This window comes from Magnolia sinica, chromosome 14, assembly GCF_029962835.1.
Source record: "Magnolia sinica isolate HGM2019 chromosome 14, MsV1, whole genome shotgun sequence".
Classification (NCBI taxonomy): Eukaryota; Viridiplantae; Streptophyta; class Magnoliopsida; order Magnoliales; family Magnoliaceae; genus Magnolia; species Magnolia sinica.
The window spans coordinates 82,335,495-82,355,804 of record NC_080586.1 but is presented as its reverse complement, the minus strand read 5'-3'; the positions used below and the strand labels follow the sequence as shown (position 1 = coordinate 82,355,804).

At 41.1% G+C, this 20,310-nt stretch overlaps 1 protein-coding gene across 9 annotated transcripts in view; it reads left to right on the top strand.

Annotated features, from left to right (window-relative positions):
* LOC131224750 (mitogen-activated protein kinase kinase kinase YODA-like) overlaps nt 1–20,310 on the top strand; it is a 98,156-nt gene that overhangs the window by 17,648 nt on the left and 60,198 nt on the right. For 4 of the 9 annotated variants that reach the window (XM_058220078.1, XM_058220080.1, XM_058220079.1 and 1 more), the window contains 6 exons: nt 5,870–5,929; nt 6,016–6,123; nt 6,357–6,596; nt 16,606–16,733; nt 17,502–18,256; nt 19,695–20,157. In XM_058220078.1, the coding sequence (XP_058076061.1) occupies nt 5,870–5,929; nt 6,016–6,123; nt 6,357–6,596; nt 16,606–16,733; nt 17,502–18,030 (1,065 nt within the window). In that variant the 3' untranslated portion in view covers nt 18,031–18,256; nt 19,695–20,157. Of the gene's footprint in view, nt 1–5,869; nt 5,930–6,015; nt 6,124–6,356; nt 6,597–16,605; nt 16,734–17,501; nt 18,257–18,862; nt 19,054–19,089; nt 19,194–19,694; nt 20,158–20,310 lie in introns of those variants that run through there. The other 5 variants (XM_058220084.1, XM_058220083.1, XM_058220082.1 and 2 more) reach the window with 5 other exon arrangements.

Genomic DNA, 20,310 nt, shown 5'->3' with positions numbered 1-20,310 from the left:
CCAAAATTTTGGGTGCGGCTTGCTTCAAAGACTTTAGACCGATAAGTCTAATTGGAGGACCATACAAGATCCTTGCTAAAGTTATGACATCTCGCTTAAAGAAGGTGGTAGGGAATGTGATATCTGGAAACTAGAGCGCTTTCATTCCGAGTAGACAAATCATCGACAATGCCTTAATAGCATATGAATGTTTAGATTCCAGCCACAGATCTAGATCAAAGGGTATCCTATGCAAGCTTGACCTTGAGAAGGCATACAACCATGTGGATTAGGGGTTCCTTCAGTATATGTTATCTCGTATGGGTTTTGGTGAGAAATGGAAAGGGTGGATAGGGGAGTGCGTGGGGTTAGCACACTTCTCTGTTCTTCTAAACGGCTCCCCAAAAGGTTTTTTCAAAAGTTCCAAGGGGTTACGACAAGGGGACCCGTTATCGCCTTTCCTTTTCCTTATAGTCAGGGAGGCTCTATCCAGAATGTTAACCAAAGGTCAGGAAGAAGATATTCTTAGTGGTATCAGAGTGAAGGGTATGGACAATCCGATCTCTCATATCCAATTCGTGGACGACACGTTACTATTCAGTGAAGCAAATCAGGAGAGGGTGAATAATCTGCCCACAACGATCAGATGTTTTGAGGCGGTTTCCGGTTTGAGAGTTAACATGGCAAAAACTGAGATGTTTGGGGTGAACATGGAACAGGAAGAGATCAGTTCTTTCAGAGAGTTCTTTAACTGTTCCACAGGCAGCTTCCTGACCTCCTTCGTGGGCCTTCCGTTGTGCATTGGAAAGCCTCCAAAATTCCTCTGGGACAAGGTCATAGACAGATTCGACAAATACATTTCTAGATGGAAATGCAGATATCTATCTTTTGGGGGGCGTGTCACCCTAATTAAGTTAGCTTTATCGAATCTCCCGCTATACTTTATGTCCTTGTTCAGATGTCCTGCCTCGGTCTTGGCTATCCTGGAAAAATCTACACACAACTTTCTTTGGCATGGGAAAGAGGAGAAAAAGAAATTCCACTTGGTAGAATGGAAGGAGGTGTGCAAGCACATCCAAGAAGGAGGAGCTGTGATAAAAGTTCTCAAGACAATGAACAGGGCTCTTTTAGGCAAGTGGGTTTGGAGGCTAGGGACTGAAAAGGGGAGTCTATGGAACAAGTTAATCAAAAGCAAGTATGGTAACTCAACGGGAGGGTGGTGGACCAAGGACTCTTCTTCTTAGAGGGCCTCGTCCATTTGGAGGGGTGTGCGAGCACATCCAAGGAGGAGCTGGGATAAAAGTTCTCAAGACAATGAACAGGGCTCTTTTAGGCAAGCGGGTTTGCAGGCTAGGGACTGAAAAGGGGAGTCTATGGAACAAGTTAATGAAAAGCAAGTATGGTAACTCAACGGGAGGGTGGTGGACCAAGGACTCTTCTTCTTATAGGGCCTCGTCCCTTTGGAGGGGTGTCCTAGCCATGAAAAAGGAGGTCCTCAAAGGCATCGGTTTCGACTTTGGAAACGGAGAAAACGTTCCTTTTTGGGAAGATATATGGGTGGGAGAAGTAGCTCTTAAAGTGGACTTTCCAAACGTATTCCGCATTTCTCCAAACTAAGTCATATCAGTAGCAAAGTGTCTTTCTTTATTTGGTGGGAATTTGGAATGGAATCTGGAATGCAGAAGAAATTTACAGGACTGGGAGATTGCAGAGTATGCGACCCTCCTTGATCGAATTTCAAAAAGTAAGCCAGATCTTTTGTTTGAAGATAAGCTAACATGGAGGGCTGATAAATCTGATTTATTTTCGGTTAAGTCTTTGTACAAAACTCTGGATAGCAATCCCTTCCCCGATGAACAAACACTGACAAACCAGTTTTGTACTACTTAGTTCCTCCTACGATAGCTTTTTTCGGGTGGCTGGTTGGAAAGAATAAGGTGCTTACAGTCGACAATTTGAGGAAGAGGGGGATGATCCTTACTAATGTGTGTCTATGCTGCATTGCTGAAGAAGAGACGAATGATCATTTGTTCGTTCATTGTTCATATATTAATCAGATTTGGCTAGAAATATTAAGCCCCTTCAGAATCAAATGGTGGTCTCCCGACACAACATGTTGGCTATTAAAGGTGTGGCACGGTTTCAGCCTAGGAAAGCGAAGAACTCCAATTTGGAGAATAGTCCTTCTGGCTGTTTGGGAAGAAAGAAATGGAAGATGTTTTAGAAACGATTCAAAATCGGTGGAGTCTTTAGTGCGTAGAGCAAAACAGTTAATATTAGAATGGGCTGCTAATGTAGATAACCATAAGGGTTGTAATTTTATTTTCCTTGGAGCTTAGTTGGTTCGCTTCCTCAGCGGCCCCACCCTTCTCTCTCTCTCTCTCTCTCTCTCTCTCTTTTTAATATAATTTTGCTACTCTTCAAAAAAAGAAAAAGAAGAAAGATTTTGAGCTTCAAAGATCCTATCATTCCTTTTCTCCAAATATCCTGTAAATTAGCATAAGGGATCAACTGGCATAAGCACTTGCTGCACGTCCTTGCTCCGTCAGGTTTTTGCTCGTTTTGGAAAATTCCCCACTTTTGCCTTCTACATGAGTGGCTTTGAGAACTAGCTTCCCTATCCATCGGCCCTTGAAGCACTGAACAACCTATGACCTAGCTGACTTTGAAAAACTGAAGAAATGAGGCCAAATCCCGCATGCTGCCCCACATAGAAGAATACACGTTTAACAGGTTCCCCATCCTACCTGCACATGGCACACATGTTTGACATATTTCTCTTCTTAAGGTGTATCAACTGTGAAGATTTTGTTTAATGCAGATGTCCAGACAAAAGCTAGGACCCTTGGGAGGAAATGGAGCTTCTACACATTTGCACCTTAAAAACAAGGATTGCCCCAATTTCTCATCTTCGCAACGAGGGATTTGGATGTAAACAATCCATTCGCTCACCACTTCCATATTTTTCTATCATTATCCCCCATGTCAATGTTTATCTTACTCAACACTTAATTCATACTTTGAAGGGCCACAAATTTGTCACCTCTTTGTTGGAAAGGTTTCTCTAGAAAATAATATTCCAAACAATGGGCTCTCCTACTCCACATCATAACATTGCACCACACCGTCACCGTTGCCTCCTTGTTTATAGTGAGAGAAAAGAAGGGAATGATCTTACCAATGCAAGATCCCCAATCTAGATATCTTACCAAAAGCGAACTCTCTCGCCAGTGCTCACCACAAAATGAGTCCCCTCCTCGGTCAAGCTTCCAACTTTGCCTGGAACTGTGTCCCTCCCCTCCACCAAACTTCTGTTCCAATTTGGCTAGCCTTCCAGGCTTTCAAGATCCTGTTAGTAGAGGAACATCTCTTTGGGAGCCAACCCTCTTATGGCCCTTCGCCGTACTTCCTAGCAATCACCTCCCTCCACAAGGCTTCCAGTTCCTCCCCATACCTCGACCACCACTTACCAAGCAAGGCCCTATTCATATCCTTCACTCTTCCAATCCCAATGACACTTTATGCTTTTAGCTTTTGGACCTCTTTCCAATCTATAACGTGAAACTTATGGGTGTCCTCCCTAACCCCCACACAAGAAATCCCTTTAGAGCTTTTTAATTATGTACACCCACTAACATATTAAACAAGGATAAGAAATATACCGAGGATTATTCTTTCCCCCCAAAGATAAGTAAGAAACTTTCCATCTTCCCAAACTTTTTTATTCTTTCCACTATAGGATCCCAAAAGTATGCAACATTCGCATTCCCACCAAGCGGTAGCCTTAATTACTTCACCATACAAGTTTTCCACTTTACATCTTGTACATGTATGTGTGTGGGCCTATGATTGCGTCCACAGGTTACATACACCTGGGCTTTATGTGTTAACCTTTATTCCGTTTTATCCAAGGTGTTCTGTAACGGTAACGGTGGCCGTAACGACCACCACCGTTACCTTTAATTGAAAAGAAATCCCAAAAACCTGTATCTGCTCCGCAATGTTGATTAAAAAGTGTGGAAAACCTGTATATTCCCCATAACAGACAATTACAGGGTTGTTATGGCCTTTATAGGGGACGTAACGTGTTGTTAACGGCAAATACGGGTCATTTTTTTCCATAACGGCTGTTACGGCCTTTACGAACCGTAATGTGTAACGGTTGCCACCGTTACCTTTACGTAACGGCCTTTACGGCCCTGTAATGGCCTTTACGGCACACCATGGTTTTATATTTATTTTTATGTTTTCTTTATTTATCCCTTGTCTTTCTTTATTTTTTATTTTTTATTTTTTACATCCCAACCCATACACCTGGGCCTTGTGTGTTAACCTTTATTCTGTTTTATCTTTATTTTTATGTTTTCTTTATTTATCCCTTGTCTTTCTTTATTTTTTTACATCCCAACCCTATGAGCTTCTTCCTCGTCTTCTTTAGGGAAATCATCAGTCATCTTCTTTCTTAAATATCTCATTTAGACAATATATGGAGAGAGGCTAATGAACTGATAGACTGTCTCGCAAAGGAACACGTTTGATACACACTTTTTTCGGGCTAGTATTTGACTCTGATTTAGTTGCTTGTCTGTCCTTGACAAATGGCTTCCTTCATTCCTTTCCTTTTTTGAATAATTTTTCATTATCAGTAAAAAGTTTTTGTCAGAAATAAAAAGTTTGAAAAAAAAACCCAGAATGGGAACGCATTTATTCCTGTGTGTGTTATTACAGCCGTGGGTAACAGGTTACATGATTTGGGTGTTGGTGGGGGCTGCAGTTTGGATTCATGCCACCAGTTCTGGGTCTGTATTGCACTAGTTTCATAGTTTCAACATTCCCCAACTCCTTTCCATGCTATGTACCAGGTCCGGGCTGCATACTAGGCGTCAACATCTATGTAGATTTTGTTTTTTTGTTTCGTTTTGTTTTTTCGTTTTGTTTTGTTTTTTTGTTTTTTTGTTTTTTTTTGCAATAAATTCTAATGGTTTGCTTGATTTGAGATTTCTGACATGAATGAGCTTTTTGTGAATACAGAGAAAGCACTAACATGCACGAATACACCTTACTAAGGTTGTGTTTGGTTGCACTGTTAGATCGAGTTGCAATTAATCAAATTGCTATTATCTTAGTCCAGTCTCTCAATATGAATGCTCTCCCCCCCCCCCCCTTGCACACACGCACGCATTCTTTGTACTTTGTTTTGTCATTGATAAAAGATTGGTTGTGATGCTTAGAATGTATAGCTTGCGTCTTAAGTGGGGCATTTACGAGGTGGGATGTGAGGAGGCTCCATGCAACAGCCGTCACCCCTCTTTTTCTCTCCTCTTCTCTTCTTCCTTCTCTTCTTCTCTTTTTTTTTGTGTTATCTTTCTTTTTTATATTTGTTTGCAGACAAAGTGAAAGTAAGTGCAACTTGTCCATTTCTTCATTATGCATGCTAGGAAACATCATTAGTTTTTGTCATTTCTTCTTGTGAATCAATTCCTTGAGCATCCAAATGAATGCTAAGATCAGTGGAACTTCACAAAGAGCCAAAAAAAAAAAAAATAAAAAATTGAAGTGGGAGAGCTCATCATCGCCAAATGATTGACAATAAAGTTTGCATATCATGTAGCAGTGATTTTCATTACAAATATGATTTGAATACTGTGAGGCTGTGAGCTAGATGCTGACATTGATGTAAATCTTAGTGAATGACTGTAAATACTGATGTTTGCTAATTAATAATGTGGCTATGCTAAATTGCTGATCATGCTATCTGTAGATACAGATATTTCTGGGTCGTGTGCTGATTAAATAACCACATTCATGATGTGTGATTCCTGACCTTCTTTTTCCATATTTCCATGGCTGGGATCATTCCATGTCTCAACACTCATTTCCTTATTTTCAGATTACTGGTCAATCATGTCCTTTATCGTTGAAGGGAAGCCCTTACTGGATGGCCCCCGAGGTTGGGTTGTTTTTCTTGCCAAACCCTTCCATTTCTGTTCATGACATACTTCTCAATTGCATTTCTCACTCGTGCATTTTATTCAGGTTATAAAAAATTCAAATGGCTGCAATCTTGCGGTGGATATATGGAGTCTTGGATGTACTGTTTTGGAGATGGCTACAACGAAACCACCTTGGAGCCAGTATGAAGGGGTCGGTTATTTGTGTATTATTATTATTATTATTATTATAGAAAGTCTGTACCGTATCATAGATTGACTTGAAATTGAGTTGTTCCTCACATAACTGAAATTCATAAACTTGCCTAAGCAACAGCACACAGACACAAGCATGTATCTCAGCTTGAGTGCTTGTGTAGTTGAAGTAAATTTCTTGATCTTTCTTTTTCCTAGCTTATACTGATTTCTGAATGTTCTGATCTGAAGGTTGCTGCCATGTTTAAGATTGGGAACAGTAAGGAACTTCCCGCAATTCCTGATCATCTCTCAGATGATGGCAAGGACTTTGTAAAGCAGTGTTTGCAACGTAATCCACTACATCGTCCTACAGCGGCTAAGCTTTTGGAGCATCGCTTTGTAAAAAATGCAGCAACTGTGGAAAAACCCATCATCAGTCAGCTGTTAGAACCACCTACTGGAGTTGCAAATGGCATAATGAGATCCACGGTATGGAAAAATCTCTTCTCATCATCCATCCTATCTATTCCAACTTAATGGAAAAGGTGGCACCTGGCAAGCTCATTAGCTTGTTGCTATAGTAAGCTGTATATATTTGTCCGATGTTTTTGGTGATTGCTATTTTGAAATCCATTTTCATTAGCTGCTTTGAAGTAGCCATACTTGGCTTGCTGATTCTGTTTATAGAGTCTCTACAAGAGATGTTAATTGGGATTTGAATATATCATCATCTGAAAGATATATCATTTTCATGAGCTGCACTGGATGTGATTAATTATTGGAAAAATATACTGTTAATTCTGTATGTGTGACCACAAGGGTTATGAAGCAGTTGGAGATATTTGCACTAGAAATATTGGCTGTCTTAATTTATTATTTTGTTTATTATGTCTTTTTATGCTTTTCCCCCCCTTCTGATATTTGTCTGTGCATGGATTGATTATGTGGTTGTGCATGGGCATGTGGATGGGGTGTTGCTGCTTGCTGGAACAATGTAAACTAGATTCGTATGTAATGATTCCAGGAAAATATCTACTTCCTGCTTGCTGGAACAATGTAAACTAGATTCGTATGTAATGATTCCAGGAAAATATCTACTCTCTCTCTCTCTCTCTCTCTCTCTCTCTCTCTCTCGGCATCTCTTATACTTGAATGCACATTTATTACAGCTAGCATGCAGTTATATTGCTAACTTTAGTTAGGTATCCACTAGTCTGTGAGAGAAGACAATTTTCTTGTTATTTACAGTTGAAATTTCAAACAGGTGATTGAGGCCAAGTAGGGTCGCTTGCTTGAAAATTTAGAGCTTTCAAATACTTAATGCTGTACTTGGATATGCTTATAATTCAATTCAATAAAGTTGAAATGGACAAAGCTTTGAACTTGATTTTTTTTTCCAAAAAAACTGTGTGATAGTTTTTCCATTGTTTAGGAGGCAATGTTGTCAAACCAAAATAAAATGGTAGGGGTGATCGGAAGGCTATAGGTGCATGGGAAAATCCTCTGGCAACTAGTGGTGAATCACGGACGACGAAGGATCTTTGAGGTTAGGGAATCAAGCAGAAGGGGAATGGAAGCTGGATCAAAATGAGGTAAGGAGAGGGAGATTTAGGCACAGGGGAGGAAGGGGTGAGAGGAAGGAGCAGAGGGGAGAGGGAGGTAACAGGGAGATATTGGGAGAGGGAATGAAGTAGAAAAGGGGCTAGGAGGGATAGGTTGAGGAGAAGTGAATAGGAGCAAGGAGGAGCTAGGGGAGAGGGAAGTTGGAAGGACAAGGAGGTGAGGGAGAAGAGGGATTCGTCTGAGAGGGATGGGGAAGTCATAAGAAGGGCGCAATGGCGGGAAGGGAAGGAGGTGGGCCATGGATTAAGGTAGAGATGAAAAAGACACTGTTTTAGAAAGATAGCTATGTGCAAAGGGCTAACCCTTTTTTGGAGTACCCCACTTTGTTTATAGAGAACTTTCCAGAGGACTAAAACGACCTCCATTTCTCTAGGGTGTTTCAAGCAGTAGGGGAGGTGAAGGAGGTTCCCTTGAGATCTAAAATCTTTGGGTTATCAGGTCTTTGCTTTTGTTCAAATGACATTGGCGGGGGATGAAACTTGTGTGGTGGTGGAGCTAAATGGAAAGGGCTTAGGAGGAAGCTCTTTGTCCAGAAATCGAGGGAGGGACCGTAAGTGATTAGCAAGTTTTCAGCAAAGGAGAACGATTTATCTATGAAGGAGAGTTGTGAAGAAGTTGTGAGTGGGAGGTACCGAACCAAAAAGGAAGAGTTCGAGAAAGGGAGACTCAGTGATGGGAGCAGATCCTCTAAAGATGCTGTCTTGGGGAAGGACTTGGATACAATACATGGCTTAGTGATGAGATCTCAAAGTTGGAAGAAGAGATTTAATTGGTTGGAATGAAGTGGGTCTAGAAGGAGGAATCGAACTTGGGGCCTGCAGCGAAGGTAGACCCTTGAGTAGAAGAGAACTCCTTGGAGGTTTTGCAGTGGTCTTTGCTTGCTCTTATGAGATAAGGCATCTTTGAAGGAGATCTCGGTATGGATGGATGCCTATTGCGAGCTGAAGAGGGAGGGTTTTGTTCCAAAACCCTGGGGAAAGAGCGTAGTTTGGATCTTCCTTAAGGCCATAAATCCCTTTAGACCAAGTGCTAATGACTATCTCCTGTTCATTGATAGTCTGCAGGTGGGAAGAGAACTCCATCTTTGGCATAGAAGAGGTGTGCTTCTTGTCACGGGGGGTGCTTGTGGAGGTGTGATTCATGGAACCTTTCTTGGGCTAGGCTCGTTCTTAGTGGTAGTAGTGGATCCATAGTTTGAAGGGTGGAGGAGGTTAGCGTAGCTCGAATCTGTTTGCGGAAGAAGAAAGAGGTGAAGGATTAACATTCCATTCCCATTGTCGTTGGGGACCCATTTGTTGATATGGGTAGAGAGGGAGGTTTGCTAGGGTTTTCCAAGAAGATGGGGGGAAGATTGGAGGTACAGGGTTGTTGGAGTTCTAACTAGAAGGTGCACAGATAGGGAGAGTGTAGATGATGGAGTATGATCAGGGTGCTTCGGTAGAGCACTGGACAGGGGTGCAATACTAGATTGGTTGTCAGGGTGTAGGTGGCTCTTTGGAGCCATTGGAAGTGACACCATGAGTCTTGGGAAAATGTGGTGTTGGCGGTGCTAAGGGCGATGTATGGGTGTTAGGCGTCTGACGTTCTTGTAGGCAATGTGACAGTTGAGGGGGTTTGTGGCCTAGGGGTAGGTTGCCTCAAGGTCACGGTACTTCGTCAAAGCACTCAACATCGGTGGTGACAATTGATTGGTTGTTAGGGGGTAGGTGGTTCTCTGGAGCCATTGGAAGTGACACGTCATGAGTTTTGCAAAAATATGACGTTGAACGTGGAAAGGGCAGCGTAGAGTGTTAGGCATTTGATGTTCTTGTAGGCAATGTGACGGCTAAGGGGACGCTCGGCCTGGGGGTAGGTTGCCTTGACGGAGAGGTTGCAGACGTTTAGGGTGCATGGAAGCTAATGATCAAGGGCAATATAGGTGTACCATGGTTTGAGGTTGAGGTGATATGTGGCCCTGATGGCAGGACTAGTTCTCCCAAGCTTCCGTTGGGCAACATGTCTGCTCCCAAGATAGAACCTATCTCGACAGTTGATTGCCACAACTCCTCGATGATGACATGTGTTGGAGATGGCCTTCGAGGCTCTCCCTTAATTCGGGTGTCTTCGCCGGCACTCTCCTTTGCAAATGCTCTACTGGTGCGATCTCTCTCATGCGTGGGCTCTCTCATTTCTTTTGAGGCGTGCTCAAGCTTTGTCGCTCAGTTTTCTATTATTGAGGTGCCAGTTAGTGAAGAAGGCGAAGGGGAAGTTTGGTCATTGATCGAGCCTCCTCTTGATGAGCTGAGCAACGATGATAGCCTCATTGAGGCTTTACTCTTTAGTAGTTCATCCTTCACATGACCTTTAGTTGGGTAGCACCTCGTCAACCAACACTGTTATTACTATTACTAATAATGTGTTGGTGGAAGGCTAGAAGCACTTCATGTGTTGGATATAGAGTAATGTAGGGTGGTGACTCTTCTCATTGGTAGCTACGCTAAGAAGTTATCCTCTTTAGAGATGCTGGATTTAACGCCAATTCAAGCTTCTAAAGGTATTCCTTTAGAGGTTGGTTGCCCTTGGTCCCTTGTTCTATGCCGGGAAGGAGTCCTTAGAAGAAAGGAAGGGCCTTACCTCCTCTCCCCTTTGATTTGAGAGGTATAAAGGAAGTGATTGGTCCGATTGGGAAGATCTTGGGAGTAACTCTTGGCGAAAGTGATGAGGATGTCATCGCTTTGATGAGATTCATCAAGGAGAAAGGAAAGTTGAAGATGCATAAAGAATCTCGTAGAAAGCCAAGGAGATCCCCTAGAGGCTGGAGGGAGCTAGTAGGTGTGGAGTTGTCGATCAATTACAATTCTAGGTCCAAATCCGATATCTCGAATATGGGAAGAGTGGTTAGATAGGTTGCCCAATGAATTTCCTTAGTTGGAATGTTTGAGGCCTAGGGAGTTAGGAGAAAGGGATTACGATAAAAGATGTGTTGTAAGGTGAAGGTTCATGCAATCCTCGGCTCTAGCATATGGATAGGAAATTGATGGCCTCAATCTAGGGGCCTAAAATGCGAGGGAAGGGTGACTTTTGATGCAAATGGTACAATAGGTGGACATTATTGTGGTATGGATGCAAATGGTACAATAAGTGGACATTCTTGTGGTATGGATGGTGGTATTTGGTCCTTCGATGATTGGTGGTTTGGTTCTTTTTTTTTTTGTTTGTTTGTTTTAGTAGTTTTACGGGATATGGCATTTGGATTTAGATGGATGCTTACTGCTATGGATGGGCTTGTCGGCTAGAGAGGAGATGTACCTTCTGGGGAGAGTTAAATTTTGCTAGGGTAAGATGGAAGCTGCCATAGTGTGTTTGAGGCAATTTCAACATAGTCATATGTTTGTATGAAAAGTCAAAGTGGTCTTTAACTTGGAGTATGTAGAATTTTGTTACTTGGATCTTTACTAATTGCTCAATTGATCTTTAGTTGGTAGGATGCAAATTTATGTGGACAAATGAGCAAGGGAATTTTATTGTCTCGTTTCTCTCTTAAGTGGATCATTAATTTTCCCTTGCTGCATCAAATATGCCTTCCTAGGCCAACTCCATATCGCCATCTTGTTCTTTTAGATGGGGAGGAGAAAAACTGGGCTTTGAAAGCTTTTAGATTTGAACTTAAGTGGTTTGAAATGGAAGGAAATTTGTCAAGTCTCGTTTTGATAGGTTCCTTTTCTCTCTTGGGTGGATTAATAATTTTCCCTTGGTGCATCAAATCTGCCTTCCCAGGCCAGCTCTAGATCACCATCCCATTCTGCTTGATGTTGAGGAGAAAAACTGAAGCTCGCAAGCTTGTATATTTGTACTTATGTGGTTGGAAATGGAAGGATTCAAGGACTTGATTAAGCAATGGTGGGAGTCTTGTTAAGCAATATTAGTTAATGGAAATGGGAGATGCTTGGCAATCGAGAAGCTGAAATTGAGCAAATCCCTAAAAGCATTCAAGCCCATGATATCAAGGAGTTGAGCCATCCGAGGAGAAGCTCACTAGGGTTAAGCTGTTGGTGGAATACTTTGCAAGGGAGAAGAGATTGAGGCAGTGATCGAGGACAATTTGGTTAAAGGAAGGCGATAAAAATACTTGCTTCTTCTACATTACCATCGCAGGGAATAGGATTAACGAGTTTGCAAGCTTAATGGTGGACAATCAAAGGGTGGAGTTGAAGGATCTAGTGTGTAATTCTATTAGTCTAGTTCTATATGAATTTGCTTCCTAGAGAAGGATGGAGGCATTTTAGGTCGGACAATTTTAGCTCTCCCCCGAATCTAGTGTAGAGAGGCATCACATCTTGAGGGATCCTCCTTTTGAGGAAGAAATCAAGCAGGCCCTTGATTCCCCAGGAAGAGATAAAGCTCCAGGTCTAGTTGGTTTTCCAATTGCCTTTTTTTTTTAATAGAAAATTTTGAAAGTGGAAGAAAATTTTGAAAGTGGAAGGGGTACAAGGTGGCTTTCATTTCAAAATTCTTTCACAGGGGCCACTTGTCTTTGGAGCTTGGAGCCACCTTTGAAATGATGAATCATCATTTCAAAAATTAAAGGTGTTTATAACTTGAAAGATTTTAGAATAAGCCTCTTGGTAGTCCTTGTAAGATCCTAGCGAAAATTGTGCGTTCGTGGTGGGTAGATAGATTTCAGATGGTGCATTAATGGCTCATGAATGCATTTTCTCTTGACATTGGGAAGGTTAGAAAAGGGCTACTCAGTAAGTTAGACTTGGGAAAAGCTTATGATCACGTGGAACGGGATTTGGACTATATATTGGGCAAGTTGGGCTTTGGGAAAAAATGGTGAGGGTGGATGAGAGAATGTGCTAGTTTAGCATCCATCTCAGTTCTGGTTGATGGATCCCCCAATGCTTTTTTAAGGCCTCGATGGGTCGAAGGCCGAGCAACCTCCTCTCTCCGGTTTTGCTTATTATAATGGTGGAGTCTCTTAGTAGGATGTTGGCCAAAGGCCGGGAGGTGGGCCTAATTCACGGTTTTGAGCTTGCAAATGGGCATATTCCTAAATTCCATCTTTAGTTTGCCGACAATACCATCTTTTTTTTCTTTTTTTTTTTGGTGAAGTGGATGACATAGAAGTGGAAAACGCCCAGAAGATTATCAAGTGTTTCGAAGCAGTTTTTGCGCTAAAGGTTAATCTTCGAAAAAGCAAGGTGTTAGATATTTGGATGGTTACGGAGGTGAAGAGGTTTGCAAATGTTTTCAGTTGTGAGGTGTTCCTTTTTATTTAAGTACCTTGGTGCGGGGATGGGAATGACATTTGGTTTTGGAAGGATTGAAGGGGGATGTACGTCTTCAAGTTTTCTTTATAAGATTTATCCTACTATCTGCAGCAAGGGGCACTTCCGCTTCTTGCAGCGTGTTGAAGCAAGGAGCTACCACAATTTGGTCTCCTCCATGCGATCCCTCGGAGGAAGAATTAGAAGGCCTCTTGCAACTCTTGTGCTAGTTGCAGCATTATCATCCTTCTTTGGGAGAGGAAAACTTGATTGTGTGGAATTAGGGTCCCTTGGGTTGGTTCTTGTCAAATTCATTTATAAGCTAATGAAGATTCCGGTATCCCAAGCGCAACATCCCACAACTTCCTTCTCCTGAATCTATGAAGCTCCCCCAAGGTTGTGGTGTTTGTTTGGCTGGTGGGAATGAAGAAAGTGTTAACCATTAACAATTTCAAAAAAAGATCCATGAAGCTCACCAATATATGTTGCATTTGCATGGAAGATGTTGAGTCAATTAACCACTTTGTCATTCATTGCGCCTTTGCCAAGGAGTTATCGGCTACCTTCCTTTCTTTATTCGGTACATGGTGGGTGATGCCAAAGTCCATAGAAGACTTCTTTTGGGGTTGGCATGGGGAAGGAGTGGGGAAAGAAGGCAAGATTGTGTGGTGGCTAGTTTTTATGGCTTCGATTTGGGCTATTTGGGAGAAAAGGAACAATCGTTGTTTTTGCAACCTCCGTAGTTGAGTTAGCGTGGTTGCGAGGAGAATCAAGATTGATGTAGTGGGTTGGACGTCCGGCTTTAAGTCTGTGGACACTTGTGAAGTTTTTGCTTTCTTAAAATTGTAATTCTTTTAGCCTTCCTTGCATTAACTGTTCTTAATAAATATCCATTACCTTAAAAAAGCTGTAAGTCAACTATGCTCTGGAATCCTGTTTTGATCTTGATTTCTCCACTAAATTCATATTTTGATGTAAACAAGGTTGAGTTGTTAAAACACAAACATAAAGAGTCCAGAATTTTTTTTTTTGGGACAACGGTTTTTTTTCCTTTTTTGGGGGAAAACCCCAAAATATTTTCCCCTGATTTTTTCTGATTCACACTGGTTTCAGTTGAAATTTCACACATCACCCAAATATTGATGATATGTCGGCCAAATATTACAAAAATTGCGATACATCAACATATGTCAACTTATCGTTGATACATTGGAATTTTTGTGTTCCCAGATGGTTTAGTATTTGCTGACCTGTAATACTGAAAATAGCGGCTGATATATTCTCGATACATCAAACAAGGTTAGCACACCAGTTTGACAAACAACATTCTTATAATAGAATGGTCTGAGGCACCATTGAACATTATAGAAAAAACACCATTTCCTTATCGGGGACTTGATCAATTGCTTTAATGGATTTTCTTTTTTCCATTTTCATTTGTATCGTCAGATATATATATATATATATATATATATATATATATATATATATATATATATATATATATATATATATATATATATATATAAATAAAATTTCATTGTCTTCTTTTTTAAAAAAGAAAAAGAAAGAATGACATTTTTTTGGTTTTTTAATTTTCTTTTCAAATCGTTGGAAAACAATTGGTTGATACAACTTCGTATCAGCTGTTACAGGACCAGCTGAATTTTCTTTTCCTCACTGGTTCTTTAAGTAAAGTTCAAAACCAGGGCAAGGAAAATAATAGGAATTCCAAATGAGGATGGTATCATGGAATTTAAGAGGATTGGTTGCCTGAATAAAATAATCCAAATAATGCATTTTTGTAAAAATCAAAATGTGCAATTGGCTGCCTTCGAAAGGGATGAAAATTCGGTTATGATAGGATAATTATTTCTTCTATTTGGGAAGCATTGCAATTGGGTTTCTGTGAATGCTGTTGGTGGTCAAGTGGCATAGTGGTGATATGGGAATACAATCCATTGGTAAACGAGGATTGATGCACAAATTTAAGTGCTGGTGCTGTTGAAGAATGTAAGCAATGATCATTGACAGTTTTCTATCAGTCTATGGGCTGAATGATGCTAGCTACTGAACAGATATTTGGGCAGAATTAGCTGGAATTAAAGCAGGTGGAACGCTCCATGGTGCATTGGAGGTGACTTTCTTGTTGGACGGTTTCCTCATGAATGGTAACAAATTACGAGGAGCATGTGTGATTTTTCTGATTGGGTGTGTAGAGGTATGATCTTATTGATTTTCCATTGATTGGAGCTAAGTTCGCATGGTCCAATCAACAAGAAAGACTAGCAATGCAAGGATCACTGGATTATTGGTTTTGGTATAATGGGAAAACTTTCTGGATATCAGATTAACATGACTCATCTGGTTTCCGATTGGAGTCTTGAGTTACTATGTTGGGACTCCAAACCATTTTGGTTTGAACTATTGTGGCTTGAAGGTGATGATTTCATCCCTAATGTTGAAGGATGGTGGTCTTCCTTTAGAGCTGAGGTCTAGGCGGGTCGTAGGCTTGTGATAAAGCTTAAGTTGCTTAAATGTAAGAATTGCGGAGTGGAAGGAGGATCACTGGAAGAAACAAAAGCTCGCGTATTATAAGCTATTTAGTATAGAGGAGGATGCCTAATTACGAAAGCTGAAAGGTCAGTATGCTTGCTGAAGTTCTATTTAAAAAATAATGCAAATGAAGAAATCAAGTAGTGTTAATGATTCAGGAAGTTTGTCTAAAAGAAGGGGCGAAAAAGAAAAAAAGAAACGAAGTTCTTCCAGGATGTAGCCAATGCAAGGAAAAGTACTAAATTGATATTATTTTAGACAATGACGAGAGAATCAAAGGAAAGAGGCTATTTGTGAATCTGTTGTAGAGTTATAATCTGATTTGCTGTTTGGTGATGGATGAATCACTTGAGGTTAATCCAACTTTTGATCAAGTAGGGCAGTTGATGCAGCCTGGGTGGAAGGGCCTTTCAAGAAGATGGATCTTCCAAGAAGATAGATGAAGTGAATGAAGCAATAGAAAAAATCTTGGAAGAAATAAATCTCCGAGTTCTGCAATCGAATGAAAATGATTTCTTCCCCGGAAGTAAATCGGTGGTGATTTGAGTAAATGAACCATAATTTAAAGTAAACATAGTGACATCCAAATGCAAACTAAGTGCATTTACCCCACCATTGCTGAGATTCCTTTCTGTTTGCTAATTGGGAAGCTTCTTTCACATTGGAAAGCCAATCATGGCATTTCTATCCAAGATCTTTTCAATTTGAATGGCAAACCCCTTGGTGTTTCAGTTGCTTATTTCATGAAGTTTTTGTGTTGTACTCATTTTCATTTGAGAAACAGTATTCTACCAACCCCAACGTACCACTGCAAAAGTAAGAAAGCTGTAGATTTTCTCTAGACTCAAATAAATCCAAAATCATGCTTTCATGTATTTCCCAATTGGATGTGTTTTATTAAGTACTAAACAATTGGCTGACAATCTAGTGGTGGCCCATTTGGTTTGTAATTGTCTGTTCATTCGATATTTAAGGTTGTATGGAATTGTACAAAAATGCCATCACATGACAGCTTTATTTGCTGTATTTGGTTGTCTTGATTGTGGATCTGTTGCTGCAATCCTTCTCAGGGTACCGGGCACGCGAGAAATCATTCATCTTTGGATATGGAAGGGCTAGCTCTCCATCAGCTGTCTTTGGATATGGATGGGCTGGCAATCCATCAGCTTCGAGGGGCAAGAACTCATTCATCAACCAGGTTTCTCTCTCTGTCTCTCATGTTCATATGTTAGTTTGGGGTGGCTTATTTCCTGTTGTAATGAGGTTCTGAGTTCGTGTGAGCACAGAACTCGTTGATTGTAATCAACCTATGTAATGGAGTATCACATAGCGCTTCTGATCAACCTATGTAACAGTCCATCACATAGCGCCTCTGGAAGTTTTGATCCGTTTATTTGCTAGAGCCCATCATGGATTGCTTATGATTCCAAAGAATCGTTTTTATGGCAATTGTAGAAATAGGTTTGCTATAGAGAATAAGGCAAAATGAAGGTTGGATTGGATTGTCTGATCAGTACGATTTTTATTTTTATTTTTATTTTTTATTTTTTAATTTTATTTATAATGGTAGCCTGAGAGAATGTGTTCTGGACTTGATGGGAGTTCAGAACAATCTATTGGATTGTCTAACTTAACTTTTGCAACTAGGAGCACTATAACTTATAGTGCTCTGGAAGCACTGGAGCATTTCTCATTTCTTTAGTATCTAAACAGCTATTTTACTTTGCATCTTACAAAGACTTTACATAGTCTTCAAGTTGAGTTTCACCTCTGCTGGACATTAAATTTCCTGAATTGAATGGGCCGTTAATGTAGATTCTCTTAAGGGTTGTAATCTTCTTTTCTTAGGTGCATAGGCGGCCGTCCCTCTGTTTTTCTCTTTTTTCAATAAAATTCTCGTGATCCTTCAAAATTTTTTTTCCCCCTTAATTGAATATCATTCTAATTATGCGGTTATGATTTTCAGTGATAGTCCTATGCCGAGGACATGTCCAGTATCTCCCATTGGAAGCCCTCTCCTCCACCCAAGATCTCCTCAACATATGAATGGAAGGATGTCCCCTTCTCCCATATCCAGTCCTAGAACCACCTCTGGGTCGTCGACGCCTCTCACCGGTGGCAATGGCGCCATCCCCTTTCATCATCTCCAGCAGTCCGCCTTCCACCATGATGGCTTTGGAAGCACGCCAAGGTCTCCGAACAGCCTGTACCCTAATGGCTCCACCTATCATGATCCCAAGCCCGACTTCTTCCGAGCAATGCAGCCTGGTGGCCCTCATGCCTTCCGGGAACTGATTGCTTCTGAAAATGACATCCTTGGAAAGCCATTCGGAAGGCCGGCGCATGGCAGCGATCCCCTGGAACTGTATGATGGGCAGCCAGTGTTGGCCGATCGTGTGTCGCAGCAGCTCTTGAGGGATCATGTGAAGTCGAACCCTGCACTTGATCTTACCAGTCCAGCCTTGCCAATGCTTGGCCGATCCAATGGCATCTGATTTGACATGGGCAGACTATCAGAGCATGCATGTATTGATCATCTTGAGTTAATTTTCTTTTCTTGATTCTGGCGCGGTTGGTTTATCATCGTAACAGCAGTAAAGAAGACTCATTTGTACAGTAAGGGATCCAACATGGAAGCCTGTGGAGAATAAGATTGTAGGAAGCAGTGGAGGCATACAGTTCTCATCCGAGGCGGAGGAGGGCATTCCCATCCTCCTTATGGTAAGTGTGCTATTGATATCATTGCTCATTTCCCTATATTCCCACCTCAATGGCTAGAATTGGTAGTTAATCGAAGGGACCAGAATCGTCTACAACCTGTTTAATACAGCATGTAAAACACCCAAGCTTTTTGGGACCCACCATGGTTCATATGTGAAGTCCTTGCTGAGCATTAGGTTAGGGTGCTTATTTTCATCATAAACACTGTGCCTAAAACTCCTGAAGTTCATGCAGAGTGGCCCTCATGAGTTTTGGATCAGGCTGGTTTTCGTATATTCACCGTCCTTGTGATTTACTCCTGATGAATGGGTTTGATGAAAGATAAACACCATGGTGGCACCACATAGGCCTATGGTTGGCATCTCCTCTTCTGATAGTTTGGCCCACCAGGGTTGTGTATCTGGCTGATTTTTGGCCTGAGTCTTGGCATCGGTGAATATTCCTGATGGATGACATCATGGTGAGCCAGAGGACTTAGATTGTTGCACGTGCTGTAAAAAAGCAGGTGTTGTTGATGATTCTGCTCCAATCAAAAGGGGGGAATGATATGCTGGTTGAGAGCAACTATGTGAGCCATACTTTTATACTGTGCCACATTCATTTTAGGAAGTACCAAGTGTACTGTGGTACACATGCCATGTTTATGGTGGCTTTGTGCATGCTTATGGATTGTCATGCTATGCCAGCATTTGAACAATATACCTCAAGATAACTGAGGAACTTTTCCATTTCCGTGTGAGTTAAGTCAGATTGTGAATATTTTCACCATTTTTTCTGTTTGGTTTCAGCATTGCATTGTTTCAAATGGTACTTGTGTTGGTATCTGCATTTAGGAAGTTGTCGAGGTCATGACCGACAATTGGAATGGGTCAAGAGGTCGGCCCATCATGGATCGGCTGTGACTAAAAAGCTTGCACTGTTTGAATGATCATAACAGGTCAATTAGAGGATTTTCCTCTGCTGGATGGTCATCTGTTTTAAACTTCTGTTTGTCCATTGGGAAAGTTGTCGAAATAGGCCGAATTTTAGCCTGTTGCTGATGGTGGTGCATTTCTTGACTGCTTCCTATACTGTATACATGCCCCAAGATTGCAAGGGTGCAATTTTGTGTTCTTCCTGAGCATTGTGACGAAAGAACCACACCAAAGTTCCATAACTTTGCATCTGCCGTCTGCTATCCTAATTATGATTTTGGGTCAGTCCATGGCAATCTCTAAAGAATTTGGGATTTTCATCTGAATCCAAGCTTTGACAAGTGTCCTACTCCACCCCATTGACTGATTTCGGATGTGGCGTTAGTTGAAGTTGGACTCCATGGAGTTGGAAGACCACTTACATTTTACTGTAATGTTTGTAGCTTTAGTTTCATCGGGAGCTTTTAATCATCCTCCGACACGGCAACTGATGTTGGTATTTTTGAAATTATGATTTTCTGCAGGAGGGATAGCTTCCAATGATGTGTATCAAGATCAGATTCAGCAGTTCCTAACAGCAATGAAGTTTCAACACCATTGGGAAAGAACTGTATATTGTTATATTCATCAATAGTCACAGAGGAAAATGAAAAAAAGAAAAAAAAGAAAAAAAAAAAGCTTAAATCGGGAATTTGGAGTACCCCTATTTTTTTGGGCTATGGCCACTGTACAGATGCTCGGGAATTGCATTTAAGGGTACAGATTTGGCACTGCGGGGTGGGATGGCTGAGGCTGCTGCGTTTGGCCTAGGTTTTAGCTGCTGTTACTGGCTGTTCTTCTACCTAATCTGTTGTTGTATGTAACATCAATCACATCTGCAGCAATTTGAAGAAAAATCTAATTACAGTTTCTTTTTCTTCCTCATCTTCACCACCTCTTCTGCTAATTTATTCATTTGATTGAGAATAAAACCGGTTGTTTCACCTATCTATATTATCCTTGTTTTTATTTTATTTTTATGTTTGTTTCAGAACACATTCCAATGCAAAGATCTCATTGATCATATGATCAAATCTGTCATTGGTTTGATCATATGATCCTAGCAAATAGATGCATCAAATTGGTTACTGGACCCATTGT